General features: G+C 47.1%; 2 protein-coding genes across 6 annotated transcripts in view; both read left to right on the top strand.

The window, feature by feature from the left end:
- The window catches only part of ankfn1a (ankyrin repeat and fibronectin type III domain containing 1a), an 84,497-nt gene extending 73,768 nt beyond the window's left edge, over positions 1–10,729 (top strand). For all 5 annotated transcript variants that reach the window (XM_084936873.1, XM_084936871.1, XM_084936872.1 and 2 more), the window contains 6 exons: positions 417–585; positions 1,240–1,406; positions 5,083–5,305; positions 5,383–5,575; positions 5,890–6,659; positions 7,098–10,729. In XM_084936873.1, the coding sequence (XP_084792999.1) occupies positions 417–585; positions 1,240–1,406; positions 5,083–5,305; positions 5,383–5,575; positions 5,890–6,637 (1,500 nt within the window). In that variant the 3' untranslated portion in view covers positions 6,638–6,659; positions 7,098–10,729. The remainder of the gene's footprint in view (positions 1–416; positions 586–1,239; positions 1,407–5,082; positions 5,306–5,382; positions 5,576–5,889; positions 6,660–7,097) is intronic.
- Positions 10,730–15,755: 5,026 nt separating this feature from the next.
- nog3 (noggin 3) lies at positions 15,756–17,186 on the top strand. Its single transcript, XM_084936897.1, has one exon. The coding sequence runs from the start codon at positions 15,961–15,963 to the stop codon at positions 16,540–16,542; it is 582 nt and encodes a 193-aa protein (XP_084793023.1). The 5' UTR covers positions 15,756–15,960; the 3' UTR covers positions 16,543–17,186.
- The last annotated feature ends 6,194 nt before the right edge of the window (positions 17,187–23,380 follow it).

The following is a 23,380-nucleotide window of genomic DNA, read 5'->3' on the forward strand; positions in this document are numbered from 1 at the left end:
GGAACTACACCACCCGCCACAGGCTGCGTTACGAAGTTATAACGTAAGCTGTTCCTGCAGGTAACAGGAAACATCAGGCAGCAAACAGCAGAGGAGGAACTGATCCATCTGTAGAAAGTCACAAAGCAGCGACTCTGAGCTAAAGCTCGGTTTGTTCCCAACGTTACACCAAAGCTCCGATCTTATGAAGCTGGGTGGAGACGTGACGGAGAGAAGCAAAGAAAGGGTTAAAGTGTAAAATCAGCCTGTAGTCATGTGACAGGTTCTCTAACCTGCAGAGGAAACTTCTCATTTCAGGCCTGCAGACGACGTTTTACTGGAATCACGTCATTTATTATTATTTTACAATAATGTGTGTGTGTGTGTGTCTGTCTGTGTGTGTGTGCGTGTGTGTGTGTGTGTGTGTGTGTGCGCAGGCCCGTCACTTCCGGCTCTACAGTCAGGAGGTGGTGGAGCTCGGTCACGGCGTCTCCTTCCTGCTGCTGCTGCCCGCCGCCGATGACGTCTGCTCCGCCCCCGGACAGTCCAACCCCTACACCCCGCTGTCGGGGTTTCTCCACCTGCCCCTGCAGATGTTCGAACTCGGTAAGAGCACGCAGCAGCACGTTACATCGGTTTGATGGCACGGTGACTTTCAGGGATGAAACATCGCGGTGGATCTAAAAGGTGGAGCAGACGGCTCTGCTGAGAATGAAGCAGCGGCGAGGTTCATGAGCACGGAGAGGCCGAGAACGACCCACTGAGGCGTTTTTAAGAGACGGAGACGAACACGTTAGAAGCTACCAAGCAGAACTTTCAAGACCACGAGCTCAATGAAACGAGACGACTGCAGAAGGACTGAAGAACGGGGATGTGGAGCGCCATCTCCAGGTTTTAGGAAGTCTAACGTTCCAATCAGGCCGTAACCAGGGAGCGAGCGTGTTGGAGAAACATCACAGAGCAGCAGCTCGGCGGTGCGTTCACATACACCAGCTCTTACAGGAAGTCTTCAGCCGACTGTCCCGCAGCAGCTCTGAGGCGGGCTCTCAGGTTTTCGGGCTCGCTGTGCGGACGTGAGCAGGATGAGCAGCACAGACACTCAGGTCCGTCTGCAGAGCCGAGCATTATATCAGTCTGCAGCCAATCACACTGAGCAACGCTCGCTCTGTGTACGCACTGCTGCTCGCCGCGCCGGCCGAGTCAGACCGCCACGATGCTTTGAGTGTCCTCTCTCACGTCTCCTTTCCTTTCTCTCCTCAGTGCACTTCTGCACCTACAAAGAGAAGTTCATCAGCCTGTACTGCCGCCTGTCCTCCGTCCTCGACCTGGACGCCCTTATTACCCAGCAGGCACTGCGGGAGGCCATCACTGACGGCGAGGTGGCCACGGCCAAGCAGAGGCACCAGCTCATCCTGGATTACATCCAGGTAACTTTTGATCGTCTTTAACCTTTTGACCTATAAATTTCCCAGCATGCATTTCACACACTCATCATCACCTTCAGGTTTAAAGTTCTGACGACGAGTTTTCTGATTTGTACCTGAGACGCTGTGGCTCAGGTTTAGTCCAGCTTCTTCTCACGCTGGCTCGTCTTTGCTTCCTTCAGCTGTGTCTCTGGTGGGTGGAGCTTCATCCTGAGGAGAGCGTGCTCTGTAACGTCCTCATATTTCAGCTCGGCGTGTAAGATCAACAGATACTTGTTGTCCTGGAGCAGGTCAGCGGCTCTCTGTTTGCTAGTTTATGGAAACGTGACGCTAACCAGGCTGTGAAACATTCAGGGAAGAATTTTCTGAAAGATGTGGGAAAATTCCTGAAATGAAAGTGTGAAACTAAAACACTGCAGCGCTGTGAGTCAGCTGACCTGGGATTAAAACGCCCTTCAGGCTCGTAAACGTCTCCGCCGCATGAACGTTAATCGCCCGGCAGCTCATCAAACAGCCTTCGTGTAATAAATCTCGTTTTCTTTATGATTTTATTTCAGTTTTTCTCTGAGAAGCAAACTAACTGACAGCAGACGAGTCTGTGATCGATCTGAGGCAACAAAGAGTCAGTGCTGTTAAACAGTTTGTTTCTCTGCTCTTGGAAAGCTCGCGGCCGCCGCCATCAACGGAGGCCGACCGCAAAACCACAAGAGCTGGCTCCGATCGCGGCGCTGCCAGAGCGTGTCAGGCCGTCGTCTCGCTCTCCGGCTGTCATCTGAACGCTCGGGGAAAAAAGTAGACGACCACAAAATGCTCGGAAACTAAAAGCCGTCAGAGCGCGTGGAGGGGTGGAGCTTCCGTCAGGCGTCCTGAGGACAGTCGTCACTGTGAACGGTCCAAAACTTAATGTTCATCTCTCAGAAACAGAGCACATCTGTGACAACAGCTGGTTTCAACATTTAATCGCTGCCACGCTATCACGTACACACACGTTACAGGAGTGACTGATTTATTACATATTTATAAACGTTCACACACTGAGTCTGATTGGACAGTTAGTTTAGGCTCAGCTGCAGCGATGGCGAGCAGATCGATCACAGTTCCTGTTGCTCGTCCGTCTTCGGCTCTCTCAGTCAGCTCTTCAGTGAACCCGTATCCTGGTCTTCATCAGGAAGTCGAGTTTCTGTTTGAGGAAGCAGGTTTGGCTCAGCAGGAAACACAAGCGCCCAGACGGGCGTCGCTGCAGTAACCGGACACAGATGCTGAGGGAAGCGACGCTGAGCAGAGCGCGGCGTATCTGCCTGCGTCGCTCTTGGTGTGACATCATGAAGCTGCAGATGGAAACTTCATCTTCAGCTCGGGAAGCTCGTCGCCGCACAGCTCTCTCCCTGAAGCTCCACGCCACCCCGATCGGCGTGAAACCTCCAGCATCTTATCTGCAGTGCAACGGCTTCGAACTCTTTGACTTCTTCTTACTGCCGTGCAGCTTTACAGATGTGCGAGCAGCTTCATCATCACGACCAACTTAAGAGGATTTGTGGGGCTCAACAACTTTCCCGTCTGAACGCAGGATGACTTTTTCTTATGTTTCTTTAAATGTAGTAAAACTGGACCTGATGGCTGATGGCTCAGCCCAGTCTGTCCCACTGTTACTGCAGAAAGACAGCTCCAGCTTATACGTGCTGAGTTTGTGTCGCGGTAATCACACGCGGGCGTGGCCCAAAACACCGAGACTCGCTTCCACATGGGCTCCAGAGCGGTTTAAAGGTGAGAACGTGATCCGATCCATCCAGGTGTGCGCTGCAAGTCTGAGCTAAGTGCCTTCAACGACACTGTGAGCCAGCACCAGGCGACACGGGGAGGAAAACTCGCCTTCAACAGGAAGAAACCTCCAACAGAACCAGGCTCAGGGTTTAGGGCCAATCAGCAGACTGAACCGGCTCACCTGGTTTAGTTTTCTGTGTGTGACAAACCGAACCCATCCAAAGATACGGAGCAATGAAACAAACCAATCAGAAACTGACATCATCTGTCCAGACACAGTAAACCAATCAGAAGCCTTTATTTGTAGGACGTTGACATCTTTTATGCACCTGCTGCGGGGCGCGCTGGCTCAGGTGCGACTTTTGTTGTCGAAGGATTCGTCATTTCTTTGGCTGCGTCGCTTCATTTCCTGTGGACGCGGCGTGGGGCTGATGTAATGGCTCACATCGATCCGGGCTCAGCAGCAGCTCTTTGTAAACGCTCGGCAGAGACGTGCCGCCGCGCTCTGTGGGACGAGCAGGAATCTCCTTCGTGTTTTCCTCGCAGCAGACTCGCCGCATTCTTTCCAGTCGAGTCATCGCCGCTGTCCGTCTCCCCGCCGTGTGTGTCGGCGGTTGGCTGACCGCGAGGACCGCGGTGGGCCTCGGCCTCTCTGACAGCAGGCTAATTGCTGCTAATCACACTTTACTGCCGTCCAAAGAAAACATGTTTTTCACTGTTTCCAGAGGATTTGTGTGTGATCACATCAGCAGTTTAACCATTTATGAAGAAATCCTGTCACTTATATATGACACGCGCTGGGATGACCTCACTAGTGTGCACAATACAAAACAGAGAAATCCACAGTAATATGTCACTAAACGGGACGACGCTGTATAATAATCTTTGTTTGTTTTGGACTGTTTCAGACAAATATTCATAATAAGCTGTGACGATCCCACTGAGAGCTCAGAGCCCACAGATGAAAGTCTCATGAGGCCATTTTGTGGTCGTTTTTACGTCTTTTCCACTGGAACAGCACAAACTAATTACAAGCTGATGGATTCAAACAGCTTTTCTGTTTCTGGGCTGAACTGCAAAGTATTTGTATAAAGTGTTTTTAACCTTCCAGCCAAATTAGACTTTACCGAGTGGACGTGGATCCGCCACCAGGCCACCGGCATATAATTGTTCTCCGTGTCTTCATCATATGTTGCATCCTAAACAACGTGCAGGAAACACCTGGGACCTGAATGTTGCTGTTAGGAGTGTTACACAGGAACGCTGAGGTGCTCAGCTGACAGTGTGGACGCATGACTCCAGAGCCAGTGGGTAAAACGTTGTGCTGTGGAAGCGTCACCATAGAGGCGGGTGGTGGTCAGATCAGTGGGATCAATAAGCAGGCGGAGCTACTCTGCAGGACCAATAGGATGAAGAGTACAGCCGATTAGACTAAAGCTGATTGTGACATCAGCTGATCGCTTTTTGAGACTCGATGTCAAAAATGTTTGAACATTTGCCTCCTTTCGTTCCACCCGAGGCACATGTTGACTTTACCTTCGTGCACAGAGCGTGCACGCCACAGAAAAACTGTCACTCGTGTTTGTTCGATAGTGTCAGAGGAGGAGCCTGTGACTGACTCCTGTTCATAAAGTTCCACAGCTGAACTCAAAAGTCCCGTTAAATACATGAATGTACTTTTCAGCATCAGTAATGTTGTTATGACAGAAACAAACCCACTAAGATCTCTCACAGTAGAACCAAACTCGTCATAATCAGGCTTCAGTTATCACAGTGGTTATCGCCTGATGCCAAAGACGAGTAGATCATCAGAAACGCTCTCTGGTATTTGAGTAAACCTGTAACTCCTGCTGTGCTCCATGCAGCCCCCATCGAGCTGTTTTTGAGGGCTAAACTTGTTTTTTCTGCGTCTCTGTAGCAACTGGACGAGATGCGGCGGGACCTTCGCTGGATTACGGACGCCCTACAATACGCACGCTACAAGCAGCCTCGAGGCGGCGTGCCCATCACCTGCTTGGTGGATGCCAGCGTTCCTGAGAGTGACCCTGGTCAACAGAAGACAGACTCCACTTCCTCAAACATGGACTACCTGCCCACACCGTCTCCTTCCCCAGAGCTCCGCCGGAGGAAAGCCATCAGCGGTGAGGCATCGCTCAACAAATTAAACTTCAGGAAAACAAGAAGCACTCAAAGCTAACGTTAATCCTCTGTCATCTAGAGTCGCTGCTGGGCTCAGATGAAGATGCATCCTCGGAGGTGTTCCTGCCCACAGACAGCGACTATGACTCCAGCGATGCCCTGAGCCCCCGTGACCTGGATCTGCTCTATTCTCCGGGCCAGGATCTGTCCCAGCAGGCCCTGCACTCGCTGGGCGGCAGCGCCCCGGACGTGCTCCAAATCAACGAGCTCCGGTGATTAGTGCGCTTTCTTTAACCCTGCACGTCTTCGTGTGTGTGCACTGATCACTTCAGACTGTAGATCAGAGTCAGTCCACAGCGCAGCGCTGTTACCTTCGGCCTGCACTGGGGTGACTAGGATGCGCCCTGCACACCTGGTATCACCTCACAGGCCCACCCTCAGAGTCACATGACTTCATCTGAAGTGAATCGTTTTCATTTCTTTAGATTTTAGCTTCTTTGAGTTGTTGAGCATCAGTATCAATCCTCCAGCAGGTCCTCCATGTTGTTTGGGTAATCTGATTACTTTCCTCATGGTTTCCACTCAGGTATAGCGTGTGCCCGGCTAAAGACCTCCCCCTCTCCCCCGTGGTGAAGGATCCTAAGGATGCTCCCCTCTCCTCACCTCTCCTCCCTCGCTCGCCCTCTCGCTCTCGAACCCTGCCCACCTCCCCCTCCCTCCCCCTCTCCCCCAGGTTCTCCAAAGATCTTCCCCTGTCCCTGTCCCCGGCTCTGTTTGACACCACCCGGACTCTGGAGGGCCTCTCGCTCTCAAAGAGCCACCACGAGGGCCCCGCCCCCCTCCGGACCCTCGCCAACCCACCCGCCAAACGTAAGATCCTGTCCAGGAGCCACCGCGGGCAGTACTTCAGTGGGCCCCAGCGCTGGCTCAGGGGCCACAGCGGGGAGAGTCACACCGGATCGTTGTCAGAGGGAATCTACACCAAGCAGCTCGACCCCGACCTGCCCCTGCCGGGGGACCTGCCCTCCCCGGATGGCACCACCTATGTCAGCCACGCCTCCTGTGTCCTGGAGAGCCGCAAAACCCGACACCGGGAGCCACGACCGCACGTTCGCAGGATATTCGTTGAGCCCTGCAAAGAGCTGTCACCGGGCCACGAGAGGAGGGGGTGGGAAGAGGAGGAGCAGGGGGCAGTGGTGATGGAGAAGGTGAGGGCCGCAGGCGTGTCGGTGGTCGTGGAGGGGGAGGAGCCAGAGGGAGCCACCGCCCAGGAGGTGGACTCGGATGACCAAACCAACGCCCAGGTGTCGGAGATCCTCAGCAGCACGCTTTAAGGAAGAAGTTCTTCAGACATATGTAGGTACTACCAAAACCAACAAGGCATGATGTCACTTCCTGTTCTCTACTGATTCATAATTCATAATAATCCTTCTTTATCTGGTAGTCTGCATTCCAACCTCTGTCTGAAACAAGCTGTTTTAGCTCCTCCCCTTTTAAGCAAACACTCTTCTGATTGGTTTCCCCTCACAAACAGAAGGTCTAAACAGTAGGTGGGCGGGGCCATGTAACTGCAGTGTTTAGATTACTGCACTGAGCTCATTATTAGAAACTTTGGTCACGATCAGTATAAACATTCAATACTGGAACAGTCGACAGTTGTGAGAAACTATTTGTTTATACTGTCGACCTGAGGAGTCGCCCCCTGCTGGACATTAGAAAGAATGCAGGTTTCAGATCCATCATTATTCACAGTATCTCACCTAACTATCCCCGCCCTTCCTTTTTTTACCACAGTGGTGATTGGCCGGGTGTGTTGCTGACGAGCTGCCCTCCGACCTCCGCAGATTGTAAACTCAACTAAAGTTGCTGGTTCAACTCTGCCACGCCTCAGAACCCATGGCATCGACTGTTACCCAGGAAAAAAAATCAATGCAACGACAAACCAAGCACTGCTTCTCCGACCAGGAACTTTGCACACGACTCTGCATGTCGACCAACAAAAAGAAAAGAAAAAAAGGTGGTTTGATTGATTGTTGCGCTTAAGAAAAAATCCCCAGTTTAGAGTTATTTTTTGGACCCCGCCCTCAGAGCATGGATACCCACCCTCGACTTGAATGTACGGTTCAGCCTGTTTGTTCGTGGCCGCCTGTGACGATCCAATCCCGTCTTTCAATCACTGTTGTTCTGAGCTGCTCCTGTGTGCTGTCCTGGTGTTAAAAAGAAGAAAATATATATAAATATATTAATCGCTGAGTGTTGAGCACGGAAACGGCCTCAGTCACTAAACAAAGACCACTAAAACCTTAAAACATGAAGTATTTTTATATTTTCAGGTTTAAAGACCAACTATTTTACCTGGAATGTGGATGACTAGTCGGAGCTGTATTTTGTTGGCATGAAGTAGTCTGTGGTGTTGTTTTTGTTTGTTTTAATCTTTGACTGAAGCTTTACGTCCATTTTGTGCTTCCTTTCTCGTTCGGCATGATGATGTCAGGGAGTCTGTGGGTTCCGGTTTAGCCTTCGCCGTGTGGTCAGACCTGACGGTGTTTGTGCTGTCTTTGTTGACTTCTTGTTCAGCTTCTTCCACGATGGCGGTGTTTTCTCTTCTGTTTTTTTTCTTTTTTACTTAAAACTTGCAGCAGCTCCATCTGTGTTATAGAGAAGTGATGTAGAGTGGAGAGCGGTTTGAACATGCACAGATTCTTAACGTATGCACAGTATTTTAAAAGTGCATTTTTAACGTTTGCACATAGCGATTATGGAATTAAAGCTAATTAAATATTTGATTAAATTGGGCATTAACTCTGGCAGCTTCTACCACAGTGACTGTACAAAGGTCAGTTTAATGTCCTACAAAGGGTTGACGATAAAGCGTCAGTTTACAGGTTTGATTCTTTCTCCAGATGATCTTTAGTGATGTCTGAAGATTTCAGCTTTACAACCAGACGCACAATAAATGTACCAACACATTTCTGCTGCAGCTGTCTCGTTAGCACAGCTCATGGTGTAGTTAAATCATTTATTAGTTTTCATACTGAGAGTTACAGAGAAGATCGTTACCAAAATCATGTCCGTGCTAAAGGTTATCGCCAATATCTGAACGGAAGCTGAAGTCATTTAAAAATCAGGATTATTGAGGTTTCTCGCGTGATGTCATGAACACGTCGTCTGCCGTGGACGAGATGCAATCACCATGGTTACTATGGAAATGTGTATTCCCGAACTGATTGGCCTTGGTTCCTGAGGTCTTTGGTTGAAATGGGTTGCCAAGACGGTGGAACACCAAAAACGTCTTAGCGATCACTTGTTGCTCACAGGTTGTCTGTAGTTTTTCATGTTTGCTAACTGTTAGCCCGGCTGTAGTAAAACTTTAAAAAGTGCGATGTGAACCAGAAATGATGGAGAAGGTTTGTGTCATACTTTGGACGGTGTTTGTTTTCAGGTCTGTTTCTTCCATTCGGACTAAGACCGCAGCAACATGTTAGGAACCAAAGTCATCACAAGGAACTTTGGACAGTTGGAGAATGCACATTTTCCTTAGCAAGGGTCAGTTACCACTGATCGGGCCGTAGACCTGCTGACTTTTAGTAATCATTTACCCCTCGCAACTGGTCTGGAAATGATCAGGAAATAACCGGTGGATGGCAGATGGTTTCAGACTGGTCTCAAGTCTTATAATTTTCTACGCTGACTCCATGATTGTCATGTGTCTATAATGGTGAACAAGTCACATGGTTAAACCTCAGTAACCTGTCATTTCATAGGCTAAAGTTCCCTAAAAAATCCAAAGAACGTCATGTTTAGCTTTTGGCTCCACATGACGACAAAACGAACGCTCATGTTAGAGCGCTAGCTAGCATTAGCCAGAGGAAACACCAGTTTTATATAACGAACATAGGTTAGCCAAACAGGAATATCAGATAATTTTACGATCTATCCACTCTTTTAACGCATTCAATTTAGTTACTTAAGCTAGCTAAACTAACTAGGACCGCTTGCCAATGTTATTGTGGGCGAAAACTGTGAATCGTAATTAGCCAGCTAGCAAAATTATCATTATTAAGTCTAAGACGATTGAGTTGAAGCAAAAGCATTAAATTAAAAGATGTGGTAACGTAGAGGGATTAAAGGCAGGGCGGTTAGCCAGCTAGCTGTAACGTCACACCGGCTATTCAGTGGAGTTTAAACATTTACAGCATTTTCTGTCAGTACTAACAAAGGTTTCCTGGATCTGCCAACAGTTCTGAAGCTTGACACGAGACATGATTTTGGTATCGAACATCTGACTGTCAGCATTAGGCTACCTCCTCATGTACACGGGTATTTTTTAAAGCAAGGATTTCTTTTTGAAAAATGTCAAGAGCGTGCCAGCAGGTGGCGATATAAGCCTCACTGCATAAAAATGCTGGCAGCTCAAAAGACTATAAACAATAATTGTTTACTTTGGGACCAAAAGGCCCAGAAAAAGTCACATTAACTAAATGCCTGTGTACATGTGGACAGGACCTTAAGCTAAACCAGTTTATAACGATTTAAATTTTGTTTTTGTACCTGTGGCCACATCTTCTGATTATGTGCTAGCAAAATTAATAAAGACTGATCGTAGTCATTCGATGAGTATTTGACCCGAAAATTCAACCCACCGCGTGTCATACTGTGAATTTCGATAGTTCTACAAAAAGTCATGTTTGTGTTTAGCTGTCGACGTTCACGTTAAACGGCTATTCTAGTTTCAGTTTCCTTGTGTACGAGTACAAGATGACGGCGGCTAACGTTACATTAGAAATGTCATTTCCATCCATGCCACGTCAAACTCAACAACACAGCAAACAGGGAACACCGTAAAAATTTCCGTCAACATTTTTTTATTTGAATTTAATGCTTGAATTGAAAACATGAAAGCTGGATGGAAACTTGACTGATGACTACAAAGGTGTTGGCTACAGCTATGGAAATAAAAGTTGTAATAAACAGCAGGAAGGAGACAGTTTCACTTCATTAAAGTAATGAAAGCGGCAGCCGGGTGACTCGCTCCACAGTAAGTTGAGTTTATTGCTCCTGTTTGTCTCACAGAGGCTTTTATTCTGAAAGGCTGAACGTCTAAACTTTGTTTTTATTTATTTCACTCTGTCTTCATGTTTTCTTTCTGCTGTTTTTATCACGTCTGGTATTTTGTCGTGATGTGCGGACTCAGAAACGCCGAGTCGACCTTCTGTTTGTATATTTCTGGATCACCTCCATTTATCTAAAAATGCCTTTTGCGTTCACTTTGATGCCACTTTATTTATTTGCAGCAGACGTTGATGACGTGTTTTTTATGGACTGCTTTACAAAAAGTGTTCATGCATTTTGACATTTTGCAACCTCACAGGAATGGATGTATTTTACCAGCTGAAATAAACTCATGTTGATGTCGTGCACTTCAACCTGCCACCTGCTGTTTGTGAGGTTTGTGCGCTGTGCCTGTGGCATTCTGGGTAAACAACACTCTTTATTCCTTAGGTGGTGTGTTCAGTCACGGCTTTGCTTCAGAAAGCTCGGGTTTAACGCAGCTTCAGTCTGGATTAGGTCTGGTTTAATGTTGACTCTAAATCAGGTTTTATACTGGCTGCCATCGGGCTTAATGTAAGTGTAATTAAGTTTTTCAGTTGGGAATAATTTAGACATGATAACAGCTTAATGTCAGCGTTCAATCTGAATTAAAGCTTAACTTTAAATCAGGTCTAACCTGAGTTTTAAGTAAAAGTTTAATCCAGGCTCTAAACCACATTTACAACTGTTTTTTTTTTACAACCTTAAATTGGATTTAAGTGTCTTAAAGGAGGCTTTAATTCAGGTTTAATGTCAGCTTTCAACCGTATTTAATTCTGGCTTCAAATTAGATTTAGTTCAGGCTTCACATCTGATTCATGTCTTGCTGTGAACCAGGTTTAGCTCTGATTAGAAGGGATTTATTGTCTCTGCAAAATCTGAATCACAGGTCAGAACAAAGGATGACAGAGTCTGGCACAGCGCGAGGAAGCATGAACACGGTTTCACGTTTCTGAGCTCAGAGTATTAAACTGTAGAACAGTAAAAAGCCACCGAGCGTCACTGTGGACGGTGTTTGTGGTCTCTCAGAGGTCAGCCCGTAGGTGTTGGAGGAATCGGCCGAGCTCCTGAGCTGCACGCCGGGCGGCTGCGGTCACAGGACGCCGTGTGGGAGGGTGTGAACCAGCTGGAATCTCACACCACCGCTGGGAGGGAGTTTTCCAGCTGGAGCTCCCGGAGCATTCAGGAGCGTCGGTCCAAGCCACAGGATCGCCGCTCTGCAGGCAGGACGGTCCAGCAGCTCAGACTGCGAGCTGATCAGACGTCAGGCCTTCATTCAGTTTCACCACAGCTCCATGTTTCTGACAGTGGAGCAAAATGTTTCAGTGAAATTAGAGAACAAGTGTCCGTTTCATCGCAGCGCCTGCTGTTACCGACGCTTGGTGGAAACGTTATTATGGTCTGAAACAGGCGCCATGGAGGGACGACGTCCTGACCCGAACCCGTCACTGACCAGTGTGTGAGGGCAAAATCACTAAAGGACGCCGATGCTTTGATATGCTATGATTCAATTTAGCTTTATTTATTTAACAGCTGTTCACAACAGGCCTGCAGGTGCTTTAAGGTGGAAAGTAAAGGCTCTGCAGTAATGAAGCCATGCGCCTGCTGTAGCTTTAAATGACGAAGCAGGTGGAGTTCATTTTCAGCTCGTTCACTTTGAGTCACTGACGGCTCTCCACGTAAATGCCCCCTGCTGCACTCCGGCTGAAGTGCAACCACTTCCTGTCCAACGGGGTTTACGGGAACCCGAACGGCGGCTCTGTCCTCGGCCTCTGACGCCGACCCTCGAGAACACTCGGTCCTCTTTAAGCCGCCTCTGTAATGTTGAAGTGTATTGTTTTGTATTTGAATCTGTTTTTCCTTTCAAAGTCTCCTATATGAGCAGATGTTGCGGCTGATGTGAACGCGCTGTAATAATCCTTCTGTTCTTTTCCATCAAACTCCCACTTCTGGAGTTCACTCTTCTCGGTGTCCTCGAGGCTTTTGGGGTAAAAACATTACGTCAGCTTCTCACTGACTTATCATCAAAAGCCTCGTAGTGCCATTAGCATTCTCCAGTTTCCATTTAGCTGCTGTGTTCCTCCCTCGTCTTTCCACTACAGACAGACACAGATCCACATGTTCTGAATCACGTTTTCCTTTGATTTTCCGAAGCCGGGCTGCGATACGGCCCAGCGCAGTGGATCAGTGGGTTTCCAGCCTTTAGTCGGGACTCCTGCAGGTCCTAACTGCTCCTCTGATGTTCAAATATAACGTTAGCGTAATCTTAATAACGAATCAAAGGGCCTCCCAGGATGAAGGAGAAACAGGCCGGCTGCTTCGTCCGTGACCCGGCCAGATAAAACCGGGAGCGGGGAGCTGTTGTTTGTTGTTGGTGTAATTCTGGCTTTGATGGTGAGATGACCGGGGCAATTTGGACGGTCCATTTGGGCGCGAAGGCTTCAAGGTGGCGGGATCAGGTCAAGCGCAAAAAAACAGACACGAAACGGGCCGTTATCAGAGGTTTCAGCCCCGCCCTCCCACCGCCAGAATTATTGTTTCAAAGAAGCTGAACCCCGGACACACGAGTCGAAGCACAGACGTGCAAACAGATGTTTTTCTGATCGCTTTAAACCAGAACACACTGAATAAATTTACCTGTTAAATCTCCTCAATTTCCCCAATAAATCCTGACTGATGCGTCAATAAAAGCACGAGTGCGTGTTTGGCTTCAAAGTGAAAGCAGGAGGACGGAAACGGTCTCAAAGGTCCACTTTCCACGTTTCCACAATCACAGGGCTGCAAGCGAAGCCTATTTAAGAGAAGACCAAGGACGCGACTCCCATCACGTCAGCAACAACAACAACAGCTCGAGCTGCAGAATGAATGAAAACTGCTCTGCCGGGATTCAAAGTTCAGGTTTTTACACCTGAGCTTAAAATAATCGGACGAGTTTTTTTAGATTCTTCAGGATGTTTGGCCTCCTTTTATCCAAAAGGATAAAAATACAATTTCAGAGTCGGTCACATCAACAGCCACCTAAATTCGTTTTATAGGGTCTGTTAAAGACGCTTCAATAATACAGAGAAACTATCAAACACTCGGCAGTGGGAAAGAAAAACTCGAGCACTGCTCTTCACCGGGTTTGCTCAAAACATCACCAGATACATAGAGAAGGACCTGGAGTTAAATCCTCCTCATGCTGTGGGGCAGGTTTGCAGAGGTTAAAATATTTGCACTGTGATGAGTTTAAAGACCCGAGGATTTCGTCATTTCGTGATTTGAATCATGCTCTCAGCCATGAACGGTGAAGTCGCTGTGAGGGTTAGCTCCCTGAGCGCTGACGCCGGCATGACAGCCGACGCAACGACAAACCATTTTACGACTTTCTCGATCTGGACGCGTCAGCAATGCTCTTATTTGGGACATGAAGGAGTGAAGCTGTCGTCTGAGCTGATGTTTGAACCAAATGTGTTTTTTTCACCAGATGTGAAGCTCAGACGGTTCCTCAGAGCTCACCGGTGCCTTTCCCTCCGACCTGAAAGGTGCTTGAGGCGCTCTGCATCCATCGCAGCGTGGACTCGAGTCCCCCGGGGCTCCTCTGTGGACCCCGATGTGGAAGCGAGGGATAAAAGGTTTACAAAGAGAGGAAGTCTTATCTTATCTCACTGCCGCTGACTTCCTCCCCACACAGATATGACAGTTTAATGGCGCCCGTCACACGCTGTCACCGGCCACAAAATTACCCAAAATTCAGCAGGAGCCGGAGGTGGGAGGGCAGCAGGGGTCACAAAGAAAACCTCGACTGTTTAGGGAACCTTGCAGAGCTGGACGTGGATAAAAACCATAAATCGACATCTTTGTCATCCATCAGGATCTTCAGAGTCACAGTTTGAACTCAGCTGTGACAGACGGTTCTGTCTGCATCTTTCCACCTGCACAATCAGGTTTCTTCTGTCCACAGCTTCAGCCTCTGAGTATTACACAGTATCTAGTAATCATTCGTGTGGTGTGAACGATCAGCTGTATGTAAGACATTTATTTTTGTCCCGTTTGGAGGTCTCTCTCTAAAACACCTGATATGTACATGAGAATAATAACTTGATGAATTCAGAAATCACCTTTCAAAGCAAAGTTTATGAAGTGAAGCTGGAGGGTCAGTGTCAGGTTTACAGAGTCGGTAACGATGAAGCTGACCGCGGAAATAAACCAGGATGAAACAAAAACATTCATAGAAACACACCTGCTGCCTCGTTACCAGCAGGTAAGGAGGCAGAAATAAATGGAGCGCTGCTTTAAGCCTCCTGGGCTGCGTTCAATAAAGAGGCGTGTCTGAAGCCTGTCACATGAGTCCCAGCGAGCTGTTGGCTTACAGGTGTCCACGCTGCTTCCTGTTGGGAATCCTGGCAGGAAGTAGTGCTCCACGCTGCTTGACCTGAAGACTCCGTCAGGGTGGAGATCGCAGAGCTCTCACCGCACCACTTCAGCTTCAGCCTGATGTCCACTCTGACTCTGACCCTTCCTCACATTTTCAGGCTGACCTGAGGGGACTGACGAGGGTCTGCTGCACGTCGTCACCGGCAGTAATGAATGTGACAAAAGACATAAACATGAAGACATAAAGAAGATGTTAATCTGAATGAACCTTCTGGAACAAATGTCCTGCTTTATATAAACAACAGTAAAAACGGGGTTTCCTAAGGACAGCAGCAGGAGGTGCTCACTGGTTTGTGAGGAGTGACAGCAAGAGAAAAAACTGATATTAACAGTGTTTACAGATTTGGGACAGCTGCTGTTCTGCAGTTCTGTGCGTGTTTTGAAATTTACAATGTGTTATATTTATTATATTTCTTAAATGCAAATCTATTTATTTGCATTTACTAAACAAGGTAAACAGTTGATTTAACAGGTAAATGTCAAATCAAAAACGACATTTGACCCCTCAAGGTTCAGGTTCAGGGTGCAGATGAGTCCACAACCTGTGCAAAGTCTCTTTCATATGTTTGTGTAGCTGCTCTGTAATGATTCAACTGATCTGCAAAAACTACAGGACTTAACCTCTAAAATATTTACATAGAAAATATTGGAGTAAAAGCAGAAAGTAGCAGAGTAACTTACAGCAAATGTACTGAGTTACATTGCTTTCAAAGCTGTGGGGGGGGGGGGGGGGGGGGGGGGGTTAGGTGGCATTTGAGGTACTTCCACAGTACTTTGGAGTATTTGTACCACTCACGCTTTGACTTATGTCTGTGCTGACTTTATGAGCTCACCGTCATCACGCGTGGATTCCTCCTGGTGCTTTCCTCTCCTCCTGCTCACGGTCACGCGCTTGTGCGTGAACTTGGAGTATTTTGGGAGGGGGTGGGCCCGGCGTGGATGACATCAGCACCCTGCAGGATATCTGGCTGCAGCGAGCGGAGGCTTCACTCGGGCTTCGGGAGAACCAGCAGCAGCATGCCGACCGCGCGTGGAGTCCCGCGCGCCGTGGACCTGGACACGGACTGCGCGGACCCGCCTCTGCGCCCCGCGCGCTCTTACGGTTGCTAAGGTCTTTCTGGATACCTGCGTGGGGGTGTGGCTCGTGGACATGGAGCCCTCTTCCCTCCTGGCCGTGTTTGCGCTCGTGCTCTCCGTAGGCTTTGGGACGGAGGAGGGGGCGTGCCAGCACTGCTTCCTGCTGCGGCCGGTCCCCGGGGACGGTCTGCCGGTGGAGGCTCTGCAGGAGGACCCGGACCCGGCGCTGGACCCCACGGAGCGGGACCTGAACGTCACGGAGCTGCGTGGGCTGCTGGGAGCCCGCTTCGACCCGCGCTTCATGTCCGCATCCCCGCCGCAGGAGCCCCCGGACTCCCCGGGGGTCCCGGAGCCGCCGCGCGGCCGGAAGCTGCGCCGCCGGCTGCAACAGTGGCTGTGGGCGCGTGCCGCGTGCCCGGTGCAGCACGCCTGGAGTGACCTGGGCGCGCGCTTCTGGCCGCGCTACGTGAAAGTGGGCAGCTGCTCCAACAAGCGCTCGTGCTCGGTGCCCGAGGGCATGCTGTGCACGCCCGCCAGAGCCGCGCACGTGACCCTGCTGCGGTGGCGCTGCCGGCGCAGGAACGCGCTCCGGTGCGCGTGGATCCCGGTGCAGTACCCACTCATATCTGAGTGCAAGTGCGCTTGCCCGAGCTGAGACTCTCCACTCACACCCGCATCACACCTGTACAGGCGTGACATCATCACAGGCGTGGACAGCAGAGAACAGACTGGTTTTATTTATTCATCACGTCATCCTGTAAAATCACGTGTTTGACTTTGTCTTCTGTTCGAGAAACAGAAAAGTGTCAAATTTGTTTTTGCAAGAAATGTAAAATGTTTTCTGTCACAGCAGCCAGCGCGCGCCTGCGGGTCCACAGACCGGCGCGCGCCTGCGGGTCCACGTGGAGTCAGTCTGCTCAGAATAAGATCAATGCAAAAGAAAAAAAAAGTGAATGTGAGAGTGAATGAATAGTGGTATTGTAAAGCGCTTTGGGTGCCTTGAAAAGCGCTATATAAATCCAATCCATTATTATTATTATTATTATTAAAAGATCCAGAATCTGTTTTATGTCCTCAGAAAAGTACAAATGGGTGGAAACGAGCAGCACCGCGGGAACATTTGTCACATTCAGGTGACTTTGTGTTTTTTTCTGCTTGATTTTAAGGTGGAAATGTTTGTTAAAGGAAAACCTGCAGATCAGGTTCCAGCTAAATGATGTAACCGAGAAAATTATTATCGTTTATTATCAGTGATTTATTCTTGTCATTTCTTTGGAGAAATAAACACATTTACCACAAGGTGGCAGCGTTTTAGCAGTTTCATATCTGTGTTGTGTTTAAATGTTTGTGTTTAATAGAGACGCTGAACGCTTCCTGTTCACGAAACAATCGCTGAGCAAGACAAGAACGTCGTTTCGGTACGAATGAGTTAAAACTAACATGAATAATGTGGGATCGTGTTATTTAAACCAGAGTTTCCGCTCACAGACAGCAGGGAGGATGGAGGGGCGGTGGACGGCTCCAGCAGGTGGAGCGCACACCTGTGCCGCTGCTGCTGCTGAACAGCTACAGATTTTCTTTATGTTCTTCCTGTAGGTTGAAGATTAAGATTGAAAGATTAAAGTCTATAAATCCAGCTGATTATTGTCCATCAGAAATACGTGCGCGACCTTCTCATCAGATTCACGTCACACATTCAGCTTCAGTCTATGTGAACCTTTGATATAGTTTTATTGTTTGTCTTTATGTCTGTTTTCTCTCTAAAATCCTGAAAAACTTTGAAAACATTAGTGATTAGGGTGATGTCATGATGCAGTTTGGAATAAAAAACTTTGTGTATTGTTGAAAAAACAGCAAATCCTCAAAAACAAAAGAGCTGAAAGTGTAAAATGTTTGAGAGCAGGAAGAAGCTTTGATCCAAACGATATAACGCTCATTTAGTTTCAGTTTAAAACCTGCAGCAGCGGCTCAGACGAGAAGCTTCTCTGTGTGGTCGCTGCTACAGACCTGTGTCTGTAAATCACTGCAAAATATTAGAAAACATCAAGTTTGAGTGGTTTGCGTAGCACAAAGACTTTAAACCAAGGAAATCAGTAAAAATGTGAGAAACAGCATCAGTCCAGGAGCTCGCAGATCACTGAAGAACCTCCCGGACCCACTGACACAATCAGTGACCCTGAGCTTTGAGACGTGGTCTTTCTCCTCGGGTGGTGCTTCATCTTGGACCACGTGAGGAGCTCTACGGACCACAGCTAAACCACTGTGAAGATCTGAATCACATATTAAGTAAAATAAGGTCAAAATAATGTTCGTGAAACATTTCTGTCCAAAAGTGGCACAAAAACGCAAAGTTTCAAATGATCAGTTGAACGTGAAAAACCTCCAACAGGAACACGTCTGCAGCTCATCGTCCTCCAAACATGAGCTCAGTGAAACGAAGTGAAATAAATCTGCCATGTCTGACGCGTTTTCATGATTTCAGGCCGTGTTTTGTGGCACAGTTACATAAATGATGAGCAGAGTTCACTCGGAGTCACGCTGTGCAGCAGAGACGGAGCGCCTGGAAAACAGACTGCAGGTGGGATGAGTGGGAGATGTCGGATGTCACACCCACGTGTTTCAAGGGTTTCACTGCAGTGCGAGGAGACAGCCGGCATCTGTGGCCACCCACCCGGCTGGCCCAGCTGCCGCCGGCGTCCCCGCCCACACGTCATAAACCCCATGTTCAGAGGAGACTGCCAGGAGCCGACGCGTACACCGCAGTCCGCGTGCCGTGCTGGACTTCCTGTGGTGCAACAAACGTGTCAGTGTGTAAAACCTGTAAGCACAACATTAGTAACCAGAGACAGACGATGAGCATCACACAAACACTCACGCTGTAGAAATATTCTTTCATTTCTATATAAAATGTCATAAACGTGCAGAGTCTCTCTTTGTTTTACAGTCGACACATTTTTTCCTCCATTTCTGGAATTTCCTGAATTGTTTTCCTGTTTCACAGCAGGCAGACGCTTCCTGCAGCACTTTATTCTACATCGAGTGTAGTCAAGAATATGTTTGTAGTTCCTCTACAGCAGGGGTCCCCAATCACAGTCCACGAGGGCCGGTGTCCTGCAGGTTTTAGATCTCACCCTGGGTCAACACACCTGAATCACATGATTAGCTCATTGCCAGGCCTCTGGAGAACTTCAAGACATGTTGAGGAGGTCATTCATCCATTTAAATCAGCTGTGATGGATCAAGGACACATCTAAAACCTGCAGGGACACCGGCCCTCGTGGACTGAGATTGGGGACCCCTGCTCTACAGCAGCAGTTTGGGGAAACTGAGCACCTGACTGTTTAAAGACTGCACGAAGCACCGATCCTCCAATCACAGACCGGCACGCCCCGAGCACAGCAGGACACAAGCTGATCACGAGTGTTTAGCCTCTGCTGGGTTTTCAGCAAAGCCCGACTCGCTCCTGGTGGTTCCTTTCTCAAAGAATCTGGGTGTAGCCAAGGGTGGAGCGTGTTGGACTCTGTGGTCTCAGATGTGGTTGTCTTGGCTTCATCAGATGGCGACCTCCAACTTGGGGTAGTTTGCAGCTGAGTGCGAAGCATTAGGAATGAGAATGAGCACCTCCCACTCAGAGAAAAGGGTGGAGCATCCACTCCTGGTTAGTGATGAGCTGCTGACGCAGGTGGAGCAGTGTGAGGAGTTTCCAAGGTTTCTGGACATGTACAGGTCATACTGTACAAGGCAGCATGCATCATTGAGTATATGTGTGTGGGGGGGGTCAGCAAAGTAAACACAGTCAGGGTCTTCTGGTCAGAGGTCAGATCCTCGGGTCGTTGCTGGGTGATGCTGATGATCGCTGAAGGTCAGCTGCTGGATGTCTCACAGCAGCAGACTGATGACAGTCTGGCTGTATTTGTGCCAGCAGGGAGACGCCTCCGTCTGCAGACACAGAGCTGCTGAAGAGTCTTTTTCAGGTTTTTATTCAACAATTTTTTGTTTTAGCATTTTTTTTACTTCTAACATTTCTCATAACCCTTAATGTTATTCATGTAATATTACTTTGATTTATTTATTTGATTTCTGACTAAACACAATGTGTCCAACGTTTAGAATAAATAACGCGCTCAGGTACAAATTTAACGAAAACTTCATATTTTTCATTTTCAGTTATTTGGATGCCACTGTAGCGTCAGGATTGGAAGAAACACACACAGCAGCCACAAGGGGGCAGTAGTGTGTAGCTGCCTGTGCTCCTCCATCAGTGAACTAACCATAACTTCTCCACCTGTGAGTGAAGGTGTGTCTGATTCGGGGGGGTGTTACACTGCCCCACACTGTTCAAACTGTTCATGCATACCAGCGAGCTGTGCGGGCTGCTGTCTCCCAGCAGTTTACTCAAACATATTTTGGGAAAATTCCACCTCTCTGCTCGGCTCTGACCATAAATCACACACACACACACACGCACACGCACACAGCGACCTGCAGACATCAGTGTGTGACGCCACAGTGTGTGACGCCACAGAGTCCAACACGCTCCACCCTTGGCTACACCCAGATCTGACATCTCTCGCTGTCGTGTTTTGTTTCTGCGTGAATCCCAAACAGAAGCTCAGAGTGGAAGCTCAAAGTGAAGGAAACAAAGCTGCAGTTCCCCTGACGTCCACTGGAGGCTCCACAGTGAGTCAGACCCACAGAGTTAAAATGAACTCGTCCACAGCCCGATATAAAATCTGTCTCTGTACATCATTTTACCCCAATGTCAGTTTCACGATTAGGGTGTGGCCTATCTGACCACGCCCCCTCATGATTAACTCTGAGGCCTTAAGCCAGGGGTCCCCAATCCCAGTCCACGAGGGCCGGTGTCCTGCAGGTTTTAAATCTCACCCTGGGTCAACACACCTGAATCACATGATTAGTTCATCATCAGGCCTCTGGAGAACTTCAGGACACGTTGAGAAGGTAATTTATCCATTTAAATCAGCTGTGATGGATCAAGGACACATCTAAAACCTGCAGGGACACCGGCCCTCATGGACTGGGATTGGGGACCCCTGGCTTAAGCCGTTTAAAATTCATCTCAGAAATATCATCTCAGGTTTTTTAAAGACTGATTCCAGTTGGAGGAGCTGCGCCTGTAAAACACCTTTTTATCAAATTCAGTACAAAAAACAGAAAAAATGAAGAAACATTGACGGGGTCCTGCTACCTATATTATATTTATGTCTATATTAGAGATGGCACGATACCACTTTTTTATGTCCGATACCGATATCATAAATTTGGATATCTGCCGATACCGATATGAATCCGATATAGTGTGTTTTTAATCAATAAAACGTTTTTTTAATATCTTGCTGCATTTTGTATAAGTTTATACTCAAGTTTAAATAAATAACAACACTAAAGCTATTCTGTTATACCTGTATGTAAAAAATACACTGCGCCCAAAATATTTCATAGTTCAGCAACACTGATCAATCTAATAAACTTAAACCTACTCCATCCTCCCTATTCTGGTATTTTAAAGAGTACTTAGCAGAAATATTAAGCAACCTAACTAATAGGGTTGCAAACTCCCAGCAAAAACAAATAGGGAACCACCCCCCACCCTCCACCTCATGATGCTTAATCGACGTAATCAACTTTAATTTGATGCAGTGTGGAAAAATGCACAGAAATAAATTATTTTTCAAGAATAATTAAATAGATTCAACATCTTTCTTCTACAGAATTGCAGACTGCACAGATGCTACTTTCCCAAAGGAAAAAGTACTATAGCTTACTAGGGTATATTAGACTTAACAGTTACTATATACAGTAATGGACTTCTATATATTTTACATCAGATTAAAACTTTGGGTGTAAGATTCAGATAATTATTTATTAAAAGCTCGACATTTTAAATGAGAATAAGAAAGAAAAGCATGTCTTTGTGCCCCCTTTTCCCTGTTCATGCCCTATCGGCCCCCCTGGCTAAACTTTGCTAGATCCGCCCCTGCACAGTTACCAGCCGTCAGCTACGTAGAAAAAGATCCTGGTGTAGAAAGTAATATTAAATAAATTCTAACAACAGCTTATCAAGCTTAAACGTGCTGCTGTTGTTCAGCCGCTGGTTTCCTCTTTCTGGTGAGAAGTGGGCCAAAAACAAAGAAGAGAGACGGACTCGCGACAGAAAAGCCGATCAGCTGATCATTCAGCAGTTTCATGATTGAAGTAGCAGCAGGAGAGAGAGGGAGAGAGAGAGAGAGAGAGGCAGTCGCTCCATATATCGGTTGTTAAGCTTAACGTGGGAATGCTTTACAAACATTCAGAGATGAACTTACACACTTGCTTTACTTCTCTCTGGGAAAACTTCCTCGGAGATGAAATGCTGGATTGCTAGCGAGGCTACAAATACACACAGCCGCTCTATCACGTGATGCATACTGCTGCAACGTGCTACGGTTATGAGCCGAGTTACGCCGTGTAGCAAGTTTTGTGAGGTGCTTTTTTGATATTTAATGGATCGGATTACATTTTTTATTTCTCATCGATATCCGATCCAGTAATTTGGGTCAGTATCGGACCGATACCGATACGCAATATCGGATCGGTCCATCTCTAGTCTATATTTAAAATTTTACCATTTTTATTGTCATAAAACCAAAACACAAATATTTTAAAAATCTGCGAAACACTAAAACGTATGTTACTTATTAGAAATAATAAACTGAATTCTGGTTACGTAAATCCGTCCAGTTTGTATGTTAATGGAACAATAACCACGACAATAACCACGACGATCATGTGCTTCACTCTCTTTTCAGAGTCACCGTTAAACATAAAGAAGAAACCGTTTATTTATGGCTGCTGTGGCATCAACCTGACAACAGATTTGATTTCATTATTTATAGTTAAAATAAAATTTTACAAAAATCATTTTTAACTTTTTAATTTCAGTATTTTACTTTGTAATTGACTTTTTAATTATTCATCACATTACCTGTTAATAATTATTATTAAATCACAATTTAGGCGGTTTTTTAAATTCTAATATTTATTCATGGTGTTTTATTTAGATCTTTTTAATATTGTTTTGAAAAACATTTTAATTATAATTTATTCATTTTAAATGTTTAAAATATTTGCTTTTTTATTTTAAACATTTTTTAAAACAATCAGTCTATTAATATGTAATTTTATTTACAGGTTAATTAATGTCATTTTTAACACAAGAAAAATCAATTCTGCGTTCATCACATTATTACAGGAGCTGATTTATTAACAGTGCTTTGTCTCAGTTGGACGCTCCGACCACGTGACCTGATGATGTCACTGGTGTGACATCATATGACCTACGTATGACCTGCAAACTTCCTGTTAACTGCATTCATTTAAAACTTTTCCTGGTCATCAACCGTCAGCGAGCGCCTGCATCCACTTTGTTCTCTGTGCAGCGCTGCCACCTGGTGGTGAAACACGGCAGCGCACAGACACACCGAGCCGTGAAG

The sequence above is a fragment of the Perissodus microlepis genome, chromosome 8 (genome assembly GCF_051167445.1).
Source record: "Perissodus microlepis isolate ML-2025 ecotype Zambia chromosome 8, ASM5116744v1, whole genome shotgun sequence".
Classification (NCBI taxonomy): Eukaryota; Metazoa; Chordata; class Actinopteri; order Cichliformes; family Cichlidae; genus Perissodus; species Perissodus microlepis.